This window comes from Anguilla anguilla, chromosome 14, assembly GCF_013347855.1.
Source record: "Anguilla anguilla isolate fAngAng1 chromosome 14, fAngAng1.pri, whole genome shotgun sequence".
Lineage (NCBI taxonomy): Eukaryota > Metazoa > Chordata > Actinopteri > Anguilliformes > Anguillidae > Anguilla > Anguilla anguilla.
Window position 1 is genome coordinate 32,526,573 of NC_049214.1, and position 24,969 is coordinate 32,551,541.

Consider the following 24,969-nt stretch of genomic DNA (forward strand, 5'->3'; position numbering starts at 1 on the left):
AGTTCAGGATGAGGTGGGGAGGCGCAGATAGGTACAGGGAGGTGCAGGGCAGAATGAGGAGATGCGGAGAGGTGCAGGAAGGTATAGGGAGGTGCAGGGAGGTACGAGGAGGTGTGGGGAGGTATGGGGAGGTGCAGCGAGACATGACCCACTCACCTGCGCTCTCTTCTCCCTCAGCTCCTGCTGCTGTAGACGCCTCCTCTCCCTCTTCTCCTGCAGCTTCTCCACCTCCTTCACGCAGTTGGATTTCCTGCGGGCTGGAAAAGAGGAGGAACACAGAAACATAAACGTCCCGGACTGTAAAGAGACTGAGCGCGCTCAGAGAGGTGTCTGCTCTCGCCACCATCTGGGAGGAATTCGGATCTTGACGCCCCACACTGGGGGCAGCTAGGGGTGCTGTTCAAAAACACCTTTTCTTTCAATAATATTTATCAGGAATTATTTTGTTAAGAAACTCTTGGAAACATGAGTCCCCGTCCCCCCTGTCAAACTGACTTAACTCTTTACTTGTTACGCAAGTTTAATGTCAATGTGAATGAATGTTAATGTTTATTCAAGTCATTTCTGTGAAGTGAAGCCAATGGCATATCCCATCCCATTACTCTTAATTGCTCATTCAGCTTAATGACCATCAGATTTAAACACAGCTGGGGGTGGGTGGGGGTGGGGGTTTTAACGGTACCGTTCTGCTGCTGCTGCAGGGTCTGCTGCTGTGTGAGGGGCATCGCTGGGGGTGGGGGTGCTGGTTCCTGGGGCTGGTTTTGCCGGGCGCGGGTCATCCCCACTGCGGGAACAAAAAAGCAGAGAGAGCCGTTACCCGCCAAAGCCACGGTTTAAACATTTTATAGGTGTAAGATCTTTTTATTTGAATTACACATCACATCAGCCAATACTGCTCAAAAGCACGGAAAATATCAAGGTTTGTTTTGATTACTGTCTGTTAAGTACACCTACAATCCACAGCGTCGCATCGTTTCCTCAGAGACAAAATATAGTCATTAAAATTCATATTTACTGAGGGCACAAGCAAAAACTGAAATGGTCTGAAAATACCCAGAAATATATGTATAACTGCACCTTACAATGAATGGATAACTATAACTTCAATTTATGTCCATAAAATTACATACCAATTAACATTTATACACACACATATATAGAGCATCCATTGTATATTCGAGGCAAGTATTTCCTGTGTCAGTGTTGGAATCAGATAGAAAAGAAAGGCTACATAAAAGTATGTTTTCTGGAGCTGTGCAACCACGAGGAGTTGTTGTCATATTAAATAACATCCCTGATGAACCTTTCCAGTCACTTGGCGTCCTAGCAACATCAGAACTGCACTAAAATAGTCCCGATCTGAGCAGCTGTAGGCCAACGCTAACGCCAAACAGCACAGTACGCTTCTAATCAAATTCATCATTTGATCAGAACTGCAGTCAAGCATTTTTAATTCACATTAAAGAAAATTATTCATGAACTTGTTACATGTATTTTTATACAGGCAATACACTGTGAGCAGTTTCCTTAAAAAATAAAAATCCGCTACAAGACATACCTCGGTTGTCTTTAGGAATTTCATTCTTAGGTGGCGCTACCGTTCGTCGGTTCTGATTCTGCGAAACGCAGAAAAATGAAAAAGATCAGACAGGATCAAGCACACAAACGACCCGATGAAGGGCTACGTTATGGACCGGGAGATGCCGCACGCATAAAAAGTAGCCGCGATGATTTACTGAACTCGGTTCTTCATGGGAAGACTGGGAAGTTGCAGCGGATTCGGCTGGCTGGGTTTTCTCATTAGCGTCCTGTAGTTTCCGTTGGCAGCGCACAGCCAGAATAACATTAGCGCGCTCAGCTAATTTTTCATCAGTGTGGAGTAAATGAGATGGAAACTTTTTTTTGTTTTGTTGCTTTTTTATTTTTTTATTCAGTGGTTCGCAGTGTGCTAAATGCCAGATCTCGCTCAGCAATGCGTCCTGTTGACACTGCTACGCAATATACACTGAGGGCTATAACAGTGATGCAAATGTTTGCGACAGAACGATCCAGCGTGAATCACCACCCATTACGCACGGGAAAGAGTAATCACGCAGTCATGACTCTAAAAGCTTTTCGGAAGAAGACGGGGACGGGCGGAGAGAACAGGGGGAGTGTATGATTTAAGGATATGATATTTGAGAAGATTCGCTACAATAACGCAGCCTCAACGGTCTTGAGTTTACACCAAGCTGGACTAGCGAGCAGTGTTAACGAACACTCCACGGACGGTTCCAAGACAGAAGCAGCAATCTTTCACATCAAACTCCATAATTACTGCACTTGGAAAAAGTCCGCACAGGTATCAGCATTCACAAGAGTTTCTCTTTAAAGGTCAACTAGAGATTATTTTATGAATTACATTAAAATGCAATAATCATTTTGAAATTAATCCCAGGGTGAAAATGTTTTGATGGACAGACCAAACAGTTGTCCATGGTTCTTCTGAGGTGGAAGGTGTTCAATATAAAATATTATTCATGCATTTTCTCTATATCTAACATTTTTAGTCCCAGTCTTGGGCCACTCTTAATGCACCTCATCTATCCCGACTCATGATAAAAAATCTGCTATTTTCTAGAATTGCACTTAGAGGAACATTGGGTTGAAATGTAAAGTGCTCCTGAACTAATTCACAAAGTGAGTGACGTGTTCCTCTTATTCTGTGAACACAAGGATAAAGTTGTCGTGTTGATGAGTATTTTGGTGATTGGTTCTCCACGCTCCAAACTCAAGGCGGTTTGGGGAAGTGTCCCCAATCGTCCTTCATTTTCCTTTAAGACAGAGGAGGAGCGTTCAGACTGTCCTCCCAGCATCACACCTGTGTTCACCACGGTCTAAGCCAGGGGTACACAAGGGCCTATTTGTGTCAGGACTTAGTCGCTAGCTTTAATATCAATAATTTAATTAGCCAATCATTTGATTGAAGCGACTTTTTTTAAAAAACCATGAGCTAGAGCTGTAGGCTACATACCCTTGGTGTGATATGGGACTGAGTGTGCATGCTGGGACACTGCATACAGGCATTTAGAAAATTAAATCAGAATAACTGGACAGAACAAAGACCAGCAAGCACACACTGGCCCTCCAGGACTGGAGTCCTGCATCGTGGGAAGCAGGCACAGGCACTGTTGTCGGGGATAAATTACTTGACAGGTTTCCTTTAATTTGTATTGATGCAACAGGCATTCTCTAATGAATGCCTCTCAAAGAAGTTCCACACTGACACTGTAACCATTAGATTACTGACAATTACTTCCAGCATTAAATTTGTCCCCCGCTTGAGAATCCTGTGGCGTCTAAAATGGCTGCTACCAAGAATTCCTTGACAGGGGGCATCAAGAAAACAACCTGAAGTTTTAGTCCAAAATAAACAGAGACTTTGGTTGAAGATGAAAGCATTTATCAAACAGCTATGCAAAGGCTGGCTATAGCTACAGTACACATGCAAGATGAGAAATACTCTCCACTAGCCATATACTTTACTCCTTCATATAATAAAAAAAACAACATAAAAAACTTGTGTATATAAAAAGTAAGGTATGTTATTAATAGCATAACATTCACAGGGACCAACCCAAGCTGCCCCTCTCAAATGCACTGAAACAGAATAGAAGACAAAATTTCTTTTTTTATAACACACCGCTTATCGCAGCTGTGCTGTGTAGTGTGCACATTGATTAATTCCATCACCTGCACAGCATAATCCCACCTACAGCAAACACAGAGAAGGCCTGCAGTACGAGCAGTACGTACCTTGGGTACCTTACTAACTTTCACTGAACTCTGGGCGGGTGGTGGAGGGGTTTCTGGGCTGGGAGCAGTCTCCTCCTCTGCGGCTAAATCTGGATTCAGTGAAAATATACTCTCCAGGTCGATCTAAAACAAAATTAAACAAGAAAAAAAAAACCCCACAGGGAAGGAATTTTATTAACTTTGCTTATCATGCTCAAAGTGCACTTTACAAAAACAAATACTCCAAATAAAAATGAATACATCGACATAATCTTCTCAGTTTAACCGACAAGTGACTATGCAGCATCTTGCGTTAATTCAACCACCAGAGTCAGGCTTTAGGCTTGTGTTTTAATACAACAAACCTTCTGTGTGTACAGTGAAAATACATATCACATACAAAATAAAAAAATGTACAATGTTTCCCTTCTCACTTGAGTGAAACATCAGTGGTATTTAAAGCCAAAGCTGCTTTAGCATTAATCTCCCTCAATGCGCCACACTATACTCTCCTTCTGACACATCTGAACACACGTTTCTGCTGATGAGTACCGAATGGCTTCAGCATTAAGTACTGAGCCATTTTATCTGTTTAATCCAAAAAGAGGCGAGTTCTTCCATCTCTACATGCCTGCTGAATTTTTCATGCGAACGCTTTCCACAAGTGTTCTTTGCTGGATGCATATAATAGAGCCTCGATTCATGAGCCTTAATAACTAGTGAAGGGCTGAATACAGCAGCTATGCCGTGTTGCACAGTTCAAACAACATTGCTTCTGATTGTGCAGACAGGTGGGCGTTTTATCCTTCAAACTGCTGTGTAAGGAATAGATGGATTCTCGACTTAGTGTCTAGTAATAACGACTTCAATAATCAGAACAAGAGAATAATCCCAAGATGAGGGTTAAGTCATTTGCAAATTGTACATTTGCTTTTACACGTAGCTGGGAGGCTTTAAAATTATTTACACATTTTCAGTACTAATAAAGGCTTTATGCACCTCTTAGACAGGTCACAGAATGTCGTACCCTGGCTTTAAAGAGAAAAGAAAATTTTATTCAATCTGAATGAGACTTAAAAATCACACACAATATTATTTGTTTTCCATGCAAGGTGTCCATTTTAACATTTTAATATACACAACTGGTATATATCTGAATTATACAGGAAATCCAGTTTGAAGTTCATTTTGAAGTTGTCCGCCAATGAGACATGCAGAAAAATGAAAATCATAACGATTAAACTTAAAAAAAAAAAAAAAAAAAAAAAAATTGTTTTAAAAAAATCCGGTGACCTCCTTCCCCTTGGTGTCCCCGTTCTCGATCCACTCCACGGTGACGCTCTCGTTGTCCTCATTCAGGGACGTGACCATCGCTTGGTGTATTCGTCCTGCAACAGAGGAAGTGCCGCCATTTTAGCACGGATTAGAAATTAAGCCAAACGAAGCTCACTCAAAACACCACGTGTTCGCTGTCTTTACCATGGAAGTGAACACCAACTCTCCTGATATTAAACTCTGATATTAAACTTTTCTCCGATGACTGTCTCAGTCGCCCGTGGGTTCGTGGTTCTTCTTGGATGATCTGCTTTGGAACTTGATGCAACATGAACATATTTTAACCTTACAAAGTCCCAAACTGATAGGTACAATACATTTGCCTGTACATTAGCATGCCCACATCCTGACCTAATCCATTAGGAGCTAAAAGGCCAAACGGATCCTAGATCAGCACTATTCCAGATCAGCACTAGTGCTTTATGAATGCAGGCCAAGGAGTTTGAGGAATGGACAGTTAAGGAGTTAAGCATTAACAGCTGAAGTCTTTATTCACATACATAGAGAAAAGGACTGCAAGGTACCCACATCCATTATTCAAGGTAAAAGAGGTTGTTTGCTGTTAGTCCTCTCCTGTGAGTTCTGTTAAAGTAAAAAGAACGCCAACAGAGTGATGTGAGTTAGCCTAACCCATTGCACAACACTGAGAGAGTGATGTTAATCAGCCTAACCTGCCGTATATCACTGAGAGAGTGATGTTAATTAGCCTAACCTAAGTTAGCCTAACCCACCATAGACGAGCAGTGTTGGGCTGAATGGCCTGTTCTCGCCTTACGTTATGTTATGTTATATAACACTGAGAGAGTGCTGTTAATTAGCCTAACCTGTTGTATAACACTGAGGGAGTGATGGACTTAGCATAACCAACCATATAACTCTGAGGAGTGATGTAAATTAGCCCAACCCACCATATAACACTGAGGGAGTGATGCTAATTAGCCTAACCCACCATATAACACTGATGGAGTGATGTAAATTAGCCTAACCCACTGCATGATACTGAAGTCATCAGCTGAGAAATGCAGTGATTCCTGCAAAAGACATTGTTGATCAAGACAACTTCAAGGACAGTGGCACAAAATGAGAGCTATCCGTGCTCTGTGTACAATTTACAAAATTTCTCTCAAATCAAAAGCACATAAAGAGGGGTTTCAAATTCCATGAGGTGCTTTGATCCTGAATAACAGTTGGTGATGTCACATTTTACCTCAGGAATCTGCAGTGGAGGGGAAACAGTCACCGCAAGGCTAAATGTTCAAATGTTCACCATGGCAACAGTATCCACGACAGCACCGCCTCAAAATGGATCTTTTAAATGAGTTTGATTTTTTTCCCGCCATCCACAGAGATGAGGTCAGCTCACTGCTGATTTGTACTCAGCTACAAGGCCATGAAACCAGAAAATTCCTCAAATGACAGCGATGTCATTTCCTCTCTGAGAACGGCCAAACAGACAGCAGCACTCAGCACTTCCTGCAGCATTTCACGCTGGTCTCTAAGCAAAGCACCCCGTTTGCCCTCCTCCAGAAGAGGTCTTCTCAAAAAAATAAATTTTTTTTTCCAGAATAGACTGGCTGGTGACAGCAGTCTCAGACCACACTGCTTATGAACACTCAGTCACATGACGTCCACCTCACTAGAACAAGAAATTCCATTTTCCCGGGGGGAGGGGGAAAAAGCATGATATTCTATTAAAATTAATTTAATCTCGTGTCCAAGCTGTCGTCTATATTTGCCTACATTTTTAATTTATCATTCAGCGTTATTAGACTTTAACATCCGCTACAGGATATTACGAACAAATTCTGAAAAGCAGTGTACAGGTATATTTAGGCTATCTCAAACATATCTGCTTCTAACTTTACCATTTGTCGCAGGTAGGATAGATTGAGCACCATAATAACACAAACCCAAAAGTTTTATAAAAAACTTAAGCTAACATTTTTTTCCATTTTTCTCGAATTTTCTCCCCCAACTTAGTCGTTATACCAATGCCCCGTGTGTACCCTCGATGCACTATCCTCTATCGGTCTGGGGAGGGTGTAGACTTCCACATGCCTCCTCCGAACATGTGGAGTCGCCAGCTGCTTCTTTTCACCTGACAGCGAGGAGTTTCACTGGGAGAGCGTAACGCATGCGGAGGTTCACGCTATCTCCCCCAGATCCCCTCCCTGCTGAACAGGCGCCCCGACCAACCAGTAGGAGTCGCTAATGCAACGATCAGGACTCATTCCCTCACTGGCTTCCCATCCGCGAACTCGCTGCATGTGTGGTCCCTGCCGTACCGCACTTCTGCAGGAACGCACCACACATGCAGGGTGAAACTCTCCATCCAAGTACCGGTTTGAAAAAAACAGCCAAAAAGAGGCAAGACTCAAAATCTGTCTGCCTCCCATCAAAGTAGGAACACTAGTTCTTACTTGACCAATGAAAACAGCCCAGTCTGTGTCATTTGACCACTTACTGCCAATTCATTTCTCATTCAAAAGTCTTGTAGAAGAACATCTCTGGTCTTAATATTTGACACACAATAACCTGTGGATGCCCGCATATCAATGAGGTTTTCCCAGTACATTCAGAAGTATTTATCAAAATACATAAAATATAACTTATAAAGCTTAGCCTATATTAATCTGCCACAGGGGTTTTCAAAGTCAATCCTGAGGACCCACTGAGTATGCTGGATTTCTTTCCTACATCACTTTCAACCTCTGAATAGTAATGAGCAGTTAATTGTTCTTAATTTCATGTCTTTTGACTACTGAAGGATGATTTGCAGTCTTAAGGTCTCATTATGCCAGAAATAGCCACCCATGCCAGGAAGAATAAATATTTCACATTCACATCGCAGGACTTTCAATCGATCAGATCAACTCAGGCTTTCGTTTTCTGTAATGTGCGGTATGAGAAAAGCTTCCTTTAGAAAGAGGCTACATTTTTACTTAGTTTAATGACACGAACAGATGACACCACTGCAGTCCAAGTGGTCGTAAGTGTGGTCACCAGGTCACCTACATGAAGCAGTTTGTGAAACATGAAGCGTGACTTGAAGGAGAAAATTGCAATGAGCCAAACCTGCGTAACACAGGAATTAAGAAAAGTACCAAATAATGTTAGATATTGTGTTGTCTTACATATAATTTATATATAAATGAATGATATATAATTATGTTAGATATTAGACAGGCTTTAAACAACTTTAATTGATTGACATGTTGGCAGAAGACAGTGTACACACCACAGATTTAGTTAGTAGGCTATCCTCATTGCATTCGTGGCCCCTGGCACAAAGAGGAAAACGAAGTTGTAGTTTGTGAGCAAGCCTAACTCATCTCACATGAGAGCGCCAACCCAACCAAAAAAATAACATGCTCATCAGAAAGAAAAACAGAAAAAGAAAGTTAGTGTCCCTGTGACACTATAGCAGTTGACTACCGTAAGGAATATTGGAGGCGACTGAACGTGGTCGTTTCTCACAAGTTAAAATTCCTACAGCCGATTGGGAAGCCTTAACACCCAGAAATGTTACAAGTTGCATTTTTAACAAATTTGCCATTTCTGCCTGGCTTCTTGAGAATACAGAACGCGATTTCTGGAGTCAAATTTTGACAAAGTTGCCCGGCTGCTTTTTCCGTTCATTCTTTATTTCTCCGTCTGTGTTCATCTCACCAGTTCGTACAAGAGGCAAGCTGCTGGGAGCACGTTTTGGAAGAGTCTTTTTACACTCGGGGTTGCCAGCGCCTCTCGTCAGCTTGGCGGACGGAACCCAACACCACACGGGACTTCAGCGTTACATATTTCACAATCCAAAAAAAAAAAAAGGAATGGCAGTGCGGCAGTGTTTTGGACACAAGAAGACTCATCTGAGCTCAGAAACACCTGACCTGCTACACGGAGTAAGACGGGTAGCCACTGTACAGCTTCCCACGCATGTAGCTACACCCTGTATGTTCCAGACACTGAACAAGCAGATTTCCCACTCTAATGTAGCCTAAATATAACTCTGTAGTCTCCATGCCTTGGTCGTATTTAGATTTTTCTGCAAAAAAAGTTTTCTGCACAGAAAGTTAAGAGCTTGGCCTAGCAGCCACCAAAAATGTCTGAATACTGGTCATGGTACATTATTTATGGAAGATTTTCATATTTAAAATGCTCCTCGTTTGTATAAATAACTAAGAACCCCAGTCAAGTTCTAATCATTTTGTGCTTACATAACCTTCTTCTGGCACAAAACCCAGAATGCTTTGCCCCGAACACACGTCCTTCTCTCTGTGGACTGTGTTAAATCACATTTGCAGCTTGTGATTTTGTTCCTTCATTAAGGTTCTCGATCACTTATTAAACACAGACTATAAACACTTTATAAAGCTGCAGTCTTCTACTCTTAATAGGTTGCGCTGTGTTTGTGTTCCTGTGGAATCTGAAATTACAAACCCTGTCTGGCACCGTAAGTCAGAAGGAACACAGCTAGCTTCGCACTGGGACGGGAGGCCTGCACATGCTACAACCGCATTCAGCTTCAACTCTGATTTCATGACTCACTTCGATGAATAACGAAGAGCTTAAATTACTTTAAAATGGGACGTGCTGCTAGCAGCTTTAAACCAGTTGCCCGTTCAAGGCTCCTGACGTGCATGAGACAGGGAGCACGTCACCCTCCAACATGAAAGCGCGGAGGTAAATGGCAGGAAATTGAGATTTTCCTTTGCCAAATCTAACTTCCTTGCTATTGAACAAGAATACGGACTGAATTACAGGGTAAGGAACGGCTTATTTCGTTTTTTTACTCCTTCAGTGAAAGTTCCATATAGAAAATTCAGGCAATTTTAAGAGTAAAAATGAGTGTAAATGCCTAACAACTGCCCTCGTTTCATAAAACCCCCACCAATGCAGCAGGCTTGGTGATCTTAGCTCTTTCATCAGACAAATTACCAGGAAATATGCCAACACCTTCCAAACCCGATTTTACCCACTGCACGAAGCACCATCTTCTAACATTCTGATTTATTTATTTATTTTTTTAAATGACAGTGCAATTACTCACACACCTCTTAGGCCCATGGCCAAAAACAGTGGCCTCCATACTCTCAGACATGCTGAGGATGTAGGCTAATGGGGGGGGAGCCATTCACATCCCAGCACTGCCAGCAAATTGGTGGCAAAATACTGGCAAGAGATGCTCCTCCAAGCTGGAGTCAAATGAGTGGGTTGCAAGAAAGCACAGACTGAGAGAGCAGGCTTTAATCATAATGACATCTCATATGTTCCACATCGCGTGGCTTTGCTCGGGATTATCAGAGCAGCAGTCAGCAATTTGTCCAACTATGGGTGAGTAACTTAGCCATTTCCAAGAACCTCACCAATACATCACACAGACGCGCACACACACGTATACGCACACACACACGTGCATATATACACACACACACCCACGCACACAGGCACGCACACACACACACACACACACAGGCACACACACACGTGCATAAATACACACACACAACTCTAGCAGTAACTATAACTCAAGCTATAAACCTTACCCTAACACTAGCTGTAACACTACCTCTAACCCTAACCCTAGCTGTAAACCTAACCCTAACGCCAGCTGTAACCCTAACCCTATCTGTAACCATAACCCTAACCCTAGCTGTAACCCTAACACTAATCCTAACCTGAACCCTAGCCATAACCCTAACCCTAGCTGTAAACCTAACCCTAGCTTTAACCCAAACCCTAGCTGTAACCCTAACCCTAGCTGTAGCAACCACCTAGAATACCATAGCAACCTCATAGAACTCCATAGCAACCACCTGGCAACACCCTAGCAACCACCTAGAACACCCTAGCAACTGCATACCGTGAGTAAAACACAGAGATATCAAGTTTTGATGAAGAGTTAATTTAGGTCTGTATATATGTGTCGCAAATCAACTCGTTGACGTGATGTTATAGCACATACACAATACTCTGTCTCTGCTCATACTACAGACACTGTTCACTCTGTTCAGCACAAAGTCGACTTTGCATTGGTGGAAATCACACTTCACAATTTCTGCAGGAATCGTCTAGTTTCTATTACAATACTGCTCGCTGAATTACATTACTTATGCTGCTACTTTTGGGCAAACGGGACACTGCCTCACATCTAAGTTCACTTAATGAAAAGAAATTCTTTGAAAAATCCACTCTGGATCAGACCATTTAACTAGTCTAAGTTTCTATTAACCACTGGCAGTCAGGAAAAAAACAAAACAAGAAACATGTTTTAAATAACTTCACTGCACTACATTTGAGTCAGGTGGGAACAGGAAGTTGACAAATGATATAAAATATGGTTCCTTCAGTGATGTTTCTGGGACAACACCCTTGAGAAGGCTTGAAAGAGCACTTCTTTTACATGACAATGCTTAAGAGTGCGTTAAGTAAAAACACTACATGAATGGCCTTCAACCTTTAGGCCTACCTCTTACTTATTATTTAGGCTAATAAATTTAGCAGTAGGGACTCAGTGTCTTCAGAGAACATTCAAGTTACAAAACAGTCTAACAAATGATAAAACGAAAATACAATGGCTGACACTCTAGTGTGGTGGGTCCGGCCTTGGTGGGGGCCAATGTTGCACGATTTCCTTTATTCCATTAAAACTACACTACATTTCCAAACGTATGTGGGCACTCCTTCTAATTAGTGGTCTTGGCAATTTCAGCCACACCCACTGCTAACCGGTGCATAAAATCAAACATATAGCCATGCAATATCCATTGAGAAACATTGGCAGTAGAATGGGTTGTACTGAAGAGCTCAATGACTTTCAACGTTGTACTGTCATAGGATGCCACCTTTCCAACAAATCAATTTGTCAAATTTTTGCCCAGCTAGAGCTGCCTCGGTCAACTGTAAGTGCCGTTATTGCCAAGTGGAAACATATTGGAGCAACAACAGCTCAGCCACGAAGTGGTAGGCCACACAAGATCACAAAACGGGACCGCCGAGTACTGAAGCGTACAGCACGTAAAAATCATCTGTCCTTGGTTGCAACACTCACTACAGATTTCCAGACTACCTCTAGAAACGTCAGCACCAGGACTGTTCATCAAGAGGTTCATGAAATGGGTTTCCATAGCCAGGCTGCTGTACACCATGCGCAATGTCAAGCGTTGGCCGGAGTGGTGTAAAGCCATTGGACTCTGGAGTAGAGGAAACGTGTTCTCAGGACTGATGAATCACGCTTCACTATCTGGCTGTCATACAGACGAATCTGGGTTTGGCAAAATGCATAGTGCCAAATGTACTGGCCCGAATAGTGCCAACTGCAAAGTTTGGTGGAGGAGGAATAATGATCTGGGGCTGTTTTTCATAGTTTGCTCTAGGCCCCTTAGTTCCAGTGACAGGAAATCTTAATGCTACGGAATACAATGACAGTCTAATTGTGCGCTTCCAACTTTGCAGCAACAGTTCGGGGGAGGCCCTTTCCTGTTTCAGCATGACAATGCCCCTGTGCACAAAGCAAAGAAATGGTTTGGAGGGGAAGAACTTCATTGGCCTGCACAGAACCCTGACCTCAACCCCATCAAACACCTTTGGTATGAAATGGAATGCTGACTGCAAGCCAGGACTTACGCCCAACCTTAGTGCCCAACCTCATTAATGCTCCCGTAGCTGAACGGAAGTGAATCCCCGCAGCCTTCGCAATTACCGTTGGGTGTCCAACTTCATATTAATGTTTGGTTTTGGAATGAGATGTTCAGCAAGTACATACGGGTGTGATGTCCAGGTGTCCACACACCTTTGGAATGATGTGTACTATGTGCATTATAACATTTAAAAATTAGTCAGTGTTACCGTGAAATAGGGGTACCTAACATCCCACCACTAGCTAACATCAGCGGTGAGCCACCAACTTCGTTAGAAACTGACCAGTATAATATCTTCTGCGCATCTTAAAAATGAATTGCACAAACGCTTTCTAGTAAGTTATCACCACGCTGGGTATAATTAGCTGCTCATTTTTTGAGTATGTCCCTTCTGAAGCACATACATAGAAAGCTGCATGTCAGAAAACTCTATGCAATAGCTGATTTAATAGCCGTATATTCTAAAAAAATAAATAAATAAACGAATGGATATTGACCAGAGACTGTAAAAAATAGACCAGCTAAAGTACAGCACATAACGGTAGCTAGCTGATGAACCGGCTTGTAGGTGGCTACCGTTAGCAATACACTTGCTCCGACAGGGAAGCATATTTCCCATACTGTTGCAGCTAACGTTTGCCGATTAGAGTAACAGATAGCAAACGAGCTCAGTAAACGCGAGTAAATATTTATGCATGAAAACTCGCATGATAATGTTTGCTATCTGTGGTGATATGCTGCATGCAAGGTGCAGGATTGCCGGTGCCAGGACAGCTAACGCTAGCCCAATGACGCCAAACTATACTGGATGACGCTAGAAATGATAGCCATCGTTAGCTTGGAATAAAGCTGATATGTTGATGGCGAAACTACTGGGATAAGCATAGCCAGCTACAGCAATGTCCTGGCTAACCTTGCAAATAGCAGTTCACTGCGAAATATCACATTACGCTTAATGATAAAAACAAGTAATGCTGATACACTGATCCACAGCTAGCGAGCAACGGCCCCGAGCGTCAGCGGTTGCCGTTCGCTACTCAGCAACAAAGATATTCCGGCTACTCCTATCTCCTGGAAAATGCATCTCAATCCTGGAAAAAAAATTGTAAGATAAGAAGGCGCTTACCATCGCTTCGTTTAATTTCCACGTAAATGCCGACGATGATCTTTCCGAAATTAAATGCCATACTTCATCGGTGAAATATAAAACAATCTATTTGTTTTTATTTGAAAGGACCAACTTGTTTGGTTTGGTGCAGGAGAAACCGGGAGGAGTAGCCAGCCAGGAGAATATCACAGGAAAGCGCATGCGCGCAGCTCTCACGGCTGTCCCAATGGGTGCACCCCATTGCCAAATACTGACCCTAAATGAGCTCGAAGCATGTCCCAGTGATTGCACGGAGGCTACTGCCAAATACTGTCCCTAAATCAATCAGTGGGACACAGACATTAAATGGTTGTAGCTAGTAGTCATTATTGTCAACCAAAAGCACTTAGCAGTTGAATTTCTGACCGTTTCACCATATTACTAGAGCATGACACGGAACACTAACATGCACAAATGCTAAAGGTTATCTATGTATAACACTAGACGGCAACTGTATGTTTTTTTCCCAAATAGCAGGTAGAAGGGGCACCATGAAAAGACTAATAAACCGGTAGAGAACAGGATAGATAATTGTACTTCCTTTTGTTTAAATTGAAGTGATGGCACTAGCACTGTATATTGCCAGCAACTTGCATGCAGGAATGTCAATGGACCACTTTTTACATACACAAGGGCCATCCTATTTTCTTCTTGATGCCATTTCTGTGAATCAAGGAATTGCATGCACCCTGTGATGTGATATTTAACTGTGGTGTGAATATTTCAGCGGTACCTACTGAGCAAGGTGGATGCTAAAGAAGATGATAACCATCCTGAACTTGTTTTTACTTGATCCGTATGAGTAACAAGCCTGCCAGTTTAAACGGGCCACTCACAAGCTGCTGATTTTTTATTTGGTCTGGAACGTTATTCATGACATTACCTTTGAATCCAAGAATGAAACCGATGTCTTATTTCTTAGTTATGATCCAAAGTAACTGAATCAAACCTGATCCTGCTGTAATTAAAATAGCTTCCTCTGAATTACGCAAATTCGACATCATTAGGCATTATAGAGTAAAAAGAAATCAGCGGATGACTGGTGCAGGCTTGATGATTACGAAACAGTCCGAAACAGGTTCAGGCTCATTATCAGTACTGACAGCAAGCTCTCCTCCTCCTCTGTTTCTTGTATATAGGCCACTGCAGTAATGCAGCTATAATCTCCATAATCTCACATGACTGCATTAAGTGGGTATATAGGAGCAGTCCTAATGGCTAGCAAGACGATACACGTTTCAGAACTGCAAGTGCCCGTGAGGCTGGAGAGGTCTGGCTGGTGTACAGCAGCCGATGAGCTTTTTGAAGATATAACACAGCGGCTAACTGATAGGCTAACACCAAGGTTTTGAATCTGATGTGAGATGACTGATATAGATGGCCAGTGGAGGGAGGCGGAATGAGAATGGGAGTGACATGGCTGAGTCTGGGGAGGCTGTAGATCAGATGACCTGCAGCGTTCCCAGAGGAGCTGCAGGGGCCTGCTGGCTGAGTCTCTGGGGAAGCTGTGGATCAGACGAGCAGCAGCGTTCTAGAGGAGCTGCAGGGGCCTGTTGGCTCAGTCTCTGGGGAGGCTGTGGATCAGAGGAGCGGCAGCATTCTGGAGGAGCTGCAGGGGTCTGATGGTGGTGGCAGGGAGATCAGCAGGGAGGGAGCTGCAGGTGACAGTGTAGTACAGCGGTTAGGAAACTGGGTTTGTAACCCAAAAGGTTGATGTTTTGATTCCCAGGTAGGACACTGCCGTTGCGCCCTTGAGAAGGTACTTTGCCCGATTTGCTTCAGTGTATGTCCAGATGTATAAATGGATCCATCCATTATCAAACCCGCTTATTCCTGGTCTGGGTTGCAGGGGGGCTGGAGCCTATCCCAGCATGCACTGGGTGAGAGGCAGGAATACACCCTGGGCAGGGCACACACACAATTGAAAGGTCACACTCATACCTACGGGCACTTTGGACCCTCCAATTGGCCTAATGTTTTTGGGGTGTGGGAGGAAACTGGGTTACCTGGAGGAAACCCATGCAGGCACGGGGAGAACATGCAAACTGAAAGGCTGGGATTTGAGCGCAGGACCTTCATGCCGTAAGGTGACAGTGTAATCCACTGCACCACCATGCCGCCCTTTGTGTAAATGGACAGGATGCAAAAAAAAAGAGGTCAAATTGTGTGCCACTCTGAATAATACTGTTAATGTCAGGTTGTTACAGTCATGAAATTTAATGAGTTGCAGTAGTCCAGACAGGAGGTGGTCAGTGTCTGGCCTATGGGATGGGCAGAGTTGGTGGTGAGAAAGGGGCGGATCATCTGCATGTTGCACAAGAAGAGGTATCTGCATGTCTGTAATACTGAATACCGCGGCAATGAGCTCAGCAGCCACGGAGTGTACGGGGGCATCTGGAAACAAGCACAGCCCTCAGTTTTAGCCCGGCTGAGTTTGCCTTCCAGCTGGAAATGCAGGGGAGCGGAGATGCATGCTGGGACCAGTGTACGAGAGGGAGGAGAGGAGAGGAAGACTTGCGCGTCATCGCTGTAGCAGTGATGAGACAGGACGCATGAGAGGCTATGAGACACTATAAACATCACACAGCAGGATTACTGAGCCTGCATCACACAGCAGGACTACTGAGTTAGCTGGAGAACTATACTGAGTAAAACCGGCAACCGCTCTTTTTACTGCAGTCCATGTTCCAGATTTGGGAGCGTTCTGGGTTTTGCTCAGTACTGTTATCCAGCTAATTGAGTCATGCTTCAGGATGCAGGCCCCAGGAAAAGACCTAAGCCAAAGGGGTAAACAGAACAAACCGAATCTCCAACCCACAGTCACCTGCTCAAATGCTATGCCTGTTATTACGTACAGGATGATCCTCTCATTAAATCAGGTTTTCATGTTCTGTGAGCTTAATCATAACAGCAATTTGACAGCTGGTTAACATATTCTAACCCACAGTTCAAATAAACACAAGGTGTTTGTATTCATGACTACACAATACTGATAAAGTACCTAATGCACAGGTAAAGATGACTACATGACAAATAAGACCTACATAAACGACCAACAGGGATATAAACAAGACCAGGTCAAAACCTAGTATATGGCTGGACCTCTCCGGCCGACCAATGGTGTAACTTCATCACTCAGTCACTCAGTCAGTCACAGACATTCGCGTTTGTAGGGCTGGCCCCACTGTTGCGGTCCAGCCAAAAACGTTCAAACAGGCATAGAGAGCTGAACTGGATCCATCAAAGTTTTGCTGCACATCTCACAAATTACCACTTGGTGGCAGCAAAGGACCTCTGAGTAATGGTAGGACCTCCAGAATCCCTCTTAAAGGTGCAGATGCACTAGATACACGTCTGTCAATACAAGCACTGTAAAATTTCTGATCAACTGTGTTGCTGTGGGGGGATCAGGTGGGACAGTTCAACTTTGTTATTGTCTCCTTGGTTACAGGGCATGTTCTCTAGGTAACGGGGCCAAGGAGGAGGAGCTATGAAGGGTAGCTAAGTCCAGTGGTTCCCAAACTTATTCAGTCAGCTCCCCCATTTGGTAATAGGAAATTTTTAAAAAGGACCCCGCCCCACATACAGACATACTCATCCTGTGCTGTGCTTTTTTTTCATCAACCTTTACCCTGAACCCCCCCAGCCCCATTGTCTCTCTGCGGGGGACAGGGGGACAGCCCCCCCCCCCCCCCCACACCCTTCGGGAAGCGCTGGCTGAGAAGGACAGTGGCCAGAGAAAGAGCAGGATCCTGGGTATGGTGGGATTGTGTGTGTGAGAGAGAGAGAGAGAGAGAGAGAAGGAAGACAGGAGTGGCACGGAGAGGGGGAAAAAAGTGTACCGGTAACACTCTGGATAAGGTCAGCAAGGCAAGACACCGCCAAGGGAAAATATTGATGCAGCACTTAGAACCCCGTGGGGATGACCTCCCTCAAACGCTGCTCACAGACATCGATAGCCATCAAACGGGACATAGCACCCGCGGCACCAGGGGAACAGGCCGGTGCTGGACGCCTTTTATTCTGATGAACCGCGAGCTCTTCTACGTGTTTTCGGCAACCGTCCAGTCCACGCTCCGCTTACGAGCATGTGTAGCGAAGCTTACAGCGGTTGAGTTATGTAGGGTATGATAACACACACATTTTTAACTGCCATCATGAACAACATGAAGCCGAAACAGCGTTCAGATTTCACATGGTTTTACATAATGACATTCGTCAGTTTTTCAGAATAAGATTTTGGCGTGAGCGTGGGAACTGAATATAAACTTTAACGATAGTTCAGCTTCCTGCTCTTCACAAGGATACCATGAGAAGCCTGCGCGAGTTCACACCACCGCCCACTGACAGTCAGACTTGGCCACTTGCTGGTCATAGTTCATAAATTAACATATTTTTCCTAACAGCATGTCTATGGTTGCAACACATTTTTAACACCTCCTCAGCTACTCACCACAAGCCCTTTTCCATCTCACAGATTCAGTTCTGCTACCTTCATTAGGCACGGACCGAAGATGTGTACAGACTGCAAATCAAGGTTTTACAATGCGTCCATGTTCCAGCCAAAGAAAAATCCACTAAAGTAATATTGACTGTTGCTTCTCGATGTGCATCATTTAATTTCCATAATGAGTCTGTTATTTTATTTTATGCCCACCTAGTCATCATTAAACACATTTGCCTCCGGCACTCTTGGCCCAACCTCAAAGTTGTCAGACATTCAGTTACAAACCTTTTGGTGATCTAATCCGATGTGTATACACCACTTTTTAAAAGTGTTTTAAAAGCAGGTATGTTCTTGTTTCAAAAGCATGTATATTTCCAGTTTAAAATCATGCACTATCCTGTTTTAAAATCTTGTAAGTTCCTCTTTTAAAAGTGTTTATGTTCCTGTTTTAAAATTGTGTATGTGCCTGTTTTAAAAGTGCGTACATTCCTGTTTTAAAAGCATGTATGTTACTGTTTTAAAAGTGTGTGCATTTTCAAGTTTTAAATGCGTGCAGGTTCCTGTTTTAAATGTGTATATGTTCCTGTTTCAAAAGCATGTATGTTCCAGTTCTTAATGTAAGTTTCTGTTTTAAAAGGGTGCACGTTCCTGTTTTAAAAGTGTGTACGTTCCTGTTTTAAAATGTTTCTTTTAGTTTCACAGGAAACTGGGGAGAAAGGAAAAAGACTCCAAAAGGCTTGATCGCGACTGAAATATGCTGACATAGATGCAAGTGGGAAAAGTTTAGTTCCCTAAAATGTTCTGAAAGCAATAGAGGATAATAGTGGAAATCAGGGTAAATAGTTTTTCAGGGCACTGTAAAGCCGAACGGAAGTACATGTAGCGTCTACTCATTCAAACTACAATGCGCCTGATTCAAATTGAAGTGGCAAGATTCACCCTTTATATATATATATATATATATATATAGATTTGTATTCATTTTTATTTTATTCATTGTGTATTTCATCATCTGTCACCTGATTATGTCGATTAGACTTTTTTTCCTGCACCAGGTTTCTTGAAGAAAATGTTTAAGCCTGACGATGGCGGAGCTCCACAGACTGGTTACGGGTCCCTATTTAACATACACTTAGCGCCCGCATCCGACTGTCACAGAGAGATGGCCTTACCTGCCACTCGTCCTTTGAGCACGCCCCTTGTAAATGTCAGGTTAAAGATATTGCTTGACGGGCCTAGGTAAGAGGCTTACGCACTGTGACTAATGAACATGACATGACTAATGAATATGGAGCGACTTTAAAAGAAAAAATAAACATAAAAAAACAAGCGTGACCAAAATACACTATCAGAGCCAGCGAACCGTTTTCTTTCGCATTTCGTATATGAGGAGGTTTCTTTTTTTTTTTTTTTTTTTTTTTTTGCATTTCACAACACGGGATCCAAAACATGGCCCCTCCAATACTACCTCAGAGAACTGAACACGCCTTTTGAATTTAAGATGGCTTGAAATGCGCACAGCTAACTAGATGACAAACGAGGTGTGCTGATTAAAGATGCCTTACAAGTTGTCGGACCCGACATAAACTGAAAAAACGGAAGAGGTTAGCACGGGCATTAAAACACTCTGTCTCGGTGTCGTCGTAAATCCAAGTATTTCCTCCGTGATGCACAAAGCGCACATACGCTGGCTCAAACAAACACCACATGACAAGTGACCGTCCAAAAAAAGCACACATATATATATAAATGGTAAATGGACTGCATTTATATAGCGCTTTACAATTGATGCCTCTCATTCGCCAGAGCAGTTAGGGGTTAGGTGTCTTGCTCAAGGACACTTCGACATGCCCAGGGCGGGGTTTGAACCGGCAACCCTCCGACTGCCTATGACTATTATATATAATTATAATATATAATATAATATAATTATATTATATATATATATATATATGGAGCATATGCCATATTTTACGTGTAGAAAAACATATTCCTCGTACTTTTAATTGCGTACTTCAACTTAAGATGAGGTGAGTGCTTCATGCGACATACAGGCTAAAGGTGAATGATAAATTGCACCGGTAGGCCTACAGTTAGTAGCAATAACTGAGGTAAAAGGGAAAGTGACACTGTGCTGTCAAATAATAAATGGTGACTACATTACAAAGCCACGGTAGGCTTGCTAGCGTCCACAGCCTCTTTTGTTGATGATATAAATCGTTTATTATGTTGGCTACATTGCACAGAGGGGCATTCTCGGGATGTATTTATGAATTTAGCTACATCCCCACACTTTTCTTATAAAACCACTCGTCTACCTGGCACGTTCTTACCCTGCCAAGCTCGGCTCAGAACTGTCACTCCTCGCCGTAACGATGAATCAAGGAGACGGATGAAGCTGCCCCGTCTTCCCGTCACTTCAGAGCACCTATTCTTTCCCTCGCTGTCTGCCGCCTCGCTCTCGCCATCCGTTTCCTCAGCAACCGAACCCTTGTCAGGGTATGATGGAGGGCTTTTCGGTTGTCTGTTTGTCTTTGTTTCCAGGGGAAAGATGGGGGGTTGGGGTTTCTGCCAGGTCCCGCAAGAAACGTTACTATTTCACGGAGGGAAAATGCGCACACACGCGCCAGGGGAAGGATGGATTACTAATTTTCAATCGTGAATTATTAAACCATTTCATAAATCATTTTCACCAACTTAATTATACATTTGATTTGAAGCAATTGATATATTTGATATCATGTTTGTTAACCCTGCAGTATATTAAACAGTATAGTCGTTGCGCACTCTGTTTACAAGACATGGAAAAGTGTTATCTCCTAAGAATAGTGCCCTCTTGTATAAAATGGTGGCATAACCAGAACATTGACATAGGCCTAACTAAAACAGTCAAATGCTAGGACTATCACATGAAGCCCAAGACACCTAGAAACTGAAAAATATAGCTTTGTTGGATAGATAGCGCTGTCATTTCCGAACTGCGCTATTACAGAAGTAGTCTGGCTTATTTATTATGTGACAATAAACACTACTGGAGAGCTCACGTGGGGCCTCCCCAGACCTATAAGATCTTGTGGCACGTCCGTACGTTGGCTGTCCTTCGTTGAGCGGTTTGAGTGTCCACAACACTGCGTGCTTTCTCTGCATGCTGTTGGGAACCGGACCTTCGCCGTTTCTCTCCATCGGACCGCTGAAATGATATAACCGGTTGCCATGGCGAGCAATAACCTGCGAGGAAACAACGCCACGAGACTGACAACAGCAACAAAAGGCAGGAATTCAGGAAGCCCAGAATGCACCGGGTCTTGAGGCGCAGCTGCCAAATTTGAACTGCGTGCATCGTGCGCCATCGGTCTGTGCCCTTTCATCCTTTCCCTCCGAGAAAATGCAATTAAACTATCATTCATTTCTTTAAATACCGGTCTCTGTAATTGCTGCTTTCATCGGAGCAAAGAGAGATGGAACAAAAAAAATAAAAAATAAAATAAAAAGGGGGCTTCAGTCCTGTTGGGTGCAAAGCAATGTCAGAATAATTCAAAAGACTCGCTGACAATTCGGGTCAAAGTCACGTCCATGTGCACGAAGCACGCGCTGCACAGGAACGTGTCAAAGTGACGGGTCGCATCTCTGCAGAGAGACACAGGTTAAACTGCTTGTGCGTGTGCACACACACACATACTCACGCACGCTCGCACACACATGCGTAATCACACACACACGCGTACTCACACACACGAGCACACAAACACGCACACAAACATGCACACAAAAGCACACACTTGCTTGTGTGCACACACGCGCACACACAAGCACAAACACACATGCTTGCGTGCGTGCGCGCACACACACACACACACAGCATGCTTAAGTGAATGCATCCCAGCTGTAGTACAGATTGATTAATTTCCACAGAGAGCATTTCAATACGGCCAGAACAAAGGCATTCCACGCTAACTCTGGGGCCGGGGTCAGCAGATCCGCGGGTTTAGAAATGACCAACTGCCAATTCTTCCGAGCGTGATGGCAAACATCCCAATTCCAATTAACATTTTCATGGATACAAAAAAAAAAAAAAAAAATCTAGGGCAATTCTGCAGTTTCCTGCTTTTCTGTGGACAAAGTGGCCAGGTTGAGTGGAACAGATTTGTGGGTAATGATGTTTGGCAGGCTGGCTGCCAGGCTGACCTGTTCTCAGAGCTGGGCACTGGAGCTGCAAGATGTTTGCAGATTAATTGGAGAACTTGGCTTCCGTACGCTTTAATATGTGGGGTTTTAAAATATATATTTTAAAATAAACAATTCTTTTCATATTTATGTTACACTATAATTTAATTGAGAATTAAAATATTAAAATCTTTTTAAAAAATGTTTTCAAATGTGCACAGGAATACATTTGACATCTGAGATAATCTTGATATTTTTGGTTTCACAGCTATCACAGCTATCCCCATTCACCATTTTGCTGTTTCCTGTTGAGGAAGTGACATCACATTTTTACACTTAAGAAAAAATTCCCGATATGACATCGCCTCACAACAACTTAACCACGGTGACATTATCCACGGATCAGTACATTACCAGTCGCGTTGTAGCTGTGGTTTACCCAGCGATAACCGGAATAGATGTGCTCCGTGTGATCTTGACACACTTGTGCATTCTGGGAAATGGTATCATTTCTGTCTCTTCCACTGCCTGCCCTGGTATCCCATGGCAACTGCAATGGGTGCCAGGAGAAGGTGAAAGAAAGAGAGAAAGAAAGAGAAGCAGAGGAGGGTATTCTGCCTAAAATGGTGAAAGCAAAAAAAAAAAAAAAACGTAATGGAAACCAGTCATTTTCAGTTCATTAAGACTTGTTCCAAATTAATAAAATATTAAAGTGGTCCCCTGTGGTCCCCTACTGCTCTTGGTGTAAAATAATTCCAGAAATATCTATTATTTAAATATTAGCATCATGTGTAGTTTTCAGCAAATACAGGATACATTTCCAGATGATAATTGTGTTTGAGCCTGATAATCAATTGACTGCAAAAAAATATCGACAATGTGTGTGTCTGTATATGTATGCATGTATGTGTGTGTGTATGTTTGTGCGTGTATATATGTGTGTGCACATGTGTGTGTGTGCGTGCATGCGTGTGTGTGACTGGGTGCGTGTGTGTGTGTACGCATGTGCGTGCGTGTGTGTGCTCATGTGCGTGTAAGCGTGTGCGTGTGTGTGTGCGTGTGTGCGTGCGTGTGTGTGTGCGTGTGCGTGTGTGTGTGTGTGCGTGTGTGTGTGTACGCATGTGCGTGCGTGTGTGTGCGCAGGTGCGTGCGTGCGTGTAAGCGTGTGTGCGTGTGTGTGTGTGTGGTGTGTGTGTGCGTGCGTGCATGCGTGCGTGCATGCGTGCGTGTGCGTGTGCGCGTGTGTGTGTGTGTGTGTGTGCTTGTGCGTGTGTGAGCGTGTGTGTGTGTGGTGTGTGTGTGCGTGCGTGTGTGTGTGCGTGCGTGCGTGCGTGCGTGTGTGTGCGTGTGCGCGTGTGCGTGCGTGTGCGTGTGTGTGTGTGTGTAAGCGTGTGCGTGTGTGTGTGCGTGTGTGCGTGTGTGTGTGCGTGTGCGTGTGCGCGTGCGTGTGCGTGTGCGTGTGTGAGCGTGTGTGTGTGTGTGTAAGCGTGTGCGTGTGTGTGTGCGTGTGTGCGTGCGTGTGTGCGTGCGTGCGTGTGTGTGTGTGCGTGTGCGTGTGCGCGTGCGTGTGCGTGTGTGAGCGTGTGTGTATGTGTGTAAGCGTGTGCGTGTGTGCGTGTGTGCGTGTGTGTGTGTGTGTGCGTGTGTGTGTGTGTGTAAGCGTGTGCGTGTGTGTGTTGCAGTCTTACACACAGGCCTTGTAACACACTCCCGGCTCGTCGCGAGCGCGCGCACCCCAGCGACGCGCTCTGGGGGAATGGGTCGGCCGTCACGCGGCTCTCACAAAGCGGCCTGACAGGACGCGTTATCTAAATAATGACATCCTAACCACATCAGTCTGCTCGCCCCGCGCACGCCCGCCTGACGGGGGCATGGAGATGAGCTCTAATTGAAGCATTTCATCCCTCTCAGATGGAAAAATCCAGACGAATCTCGGTTGCCCGCTTCAATTTGCCGTCCTATCAGTGAGAGTAACTGTGGCATGAGAAGGGAGGAGAGAGCTCAGTGTGTGAGGCGGGGTGGGCTTATGGCGCAGGGCACAGTGGGGTGGGGTGGGGGGTGAGTTGGAGGGGTAGAGGGAGGGAGGGCAGAAAGAAAAAGAGAAAAGCAATACATTTCTCATCATCCTTCTATTTCTAAATGGAACGCGCTTGCTTTCTTTTTTTTCTGCTCTGCTGTTTCAGCGTGGCGGGGGACAAGTTATGAAGGGAATGGACTCTGGGGCCCGTGATTCTGAGGCCTGTGGTTCTGATCCCTCGTTTCTGAGACCGGTGACTATGAGGCCCGTGACTCTAATTCCCACGATTTGTATGCATACTGGCCATTGCGTATTAAAGTACTAAATAGTACACAGTATGCTTAGTGAACAGTACATACTTTGCGGACACAGCAATTATGAGGCTGAATCGGACAAAGCCCAGGTGATGAAGGGAAGCCACTGCAAAGGCTTCTGGGAAGCCTATGTGTAC

General features: G+C 43.9%; 1 protein-coding gene across 4 annotated transcripts in view; it reads right to left on the minus strand.

Moving 5' to 3' along the window:
• The window catches only part of kif2a (kinesin family member 2A), a 34,907-nt gene extending 13,331 nt beyond the window's left edge, over window positions 1–21,576 (minus strand). Inside the window, exons 1-7 of one of the 4 annotated variants that reach the window (XM_035391940.1) lie at window positions 21,426–21,576; window positions 20,671–20,930; window positions 5,068–5,162; window positions 3,796–3,918; window positions 1,559–1,616; window positions 683–784; window positions 157–257 (exon numbers count right to left, since the gene is read on the minus strand). In XM_035391940.1, the coding sequence (XP_035247831.1) occupies window positions 157–257; window positions 683–784; window positions 1,559–1,616; window positions 3,796–3,918; window positions 5,068–5,162; window positions 20,671–20,930; window positions 21,426–21,520 (834 nt within the window). In that variant the 5' untranslated portion in view covers window positions 21,521–21,576. Of the gene's footprint in view, window positions 1–156; window positions 258–682; window positions 785–1,558; window positions 1,617–3,795; window positions 3,919–5,067; window positions 5,163–13,869; window positions 14,058–20,670; window positions 20,931–21,425 lie in introns of those variants that run through there. The other 3 variants (XM_035391941.1, XM_035391942.1, XM_035391943.1) reach the window with 3 other exon arrangements.
• Between the last annotated feature and the right edge of the window lie 3,393 nt (window positions 21,577–24,969).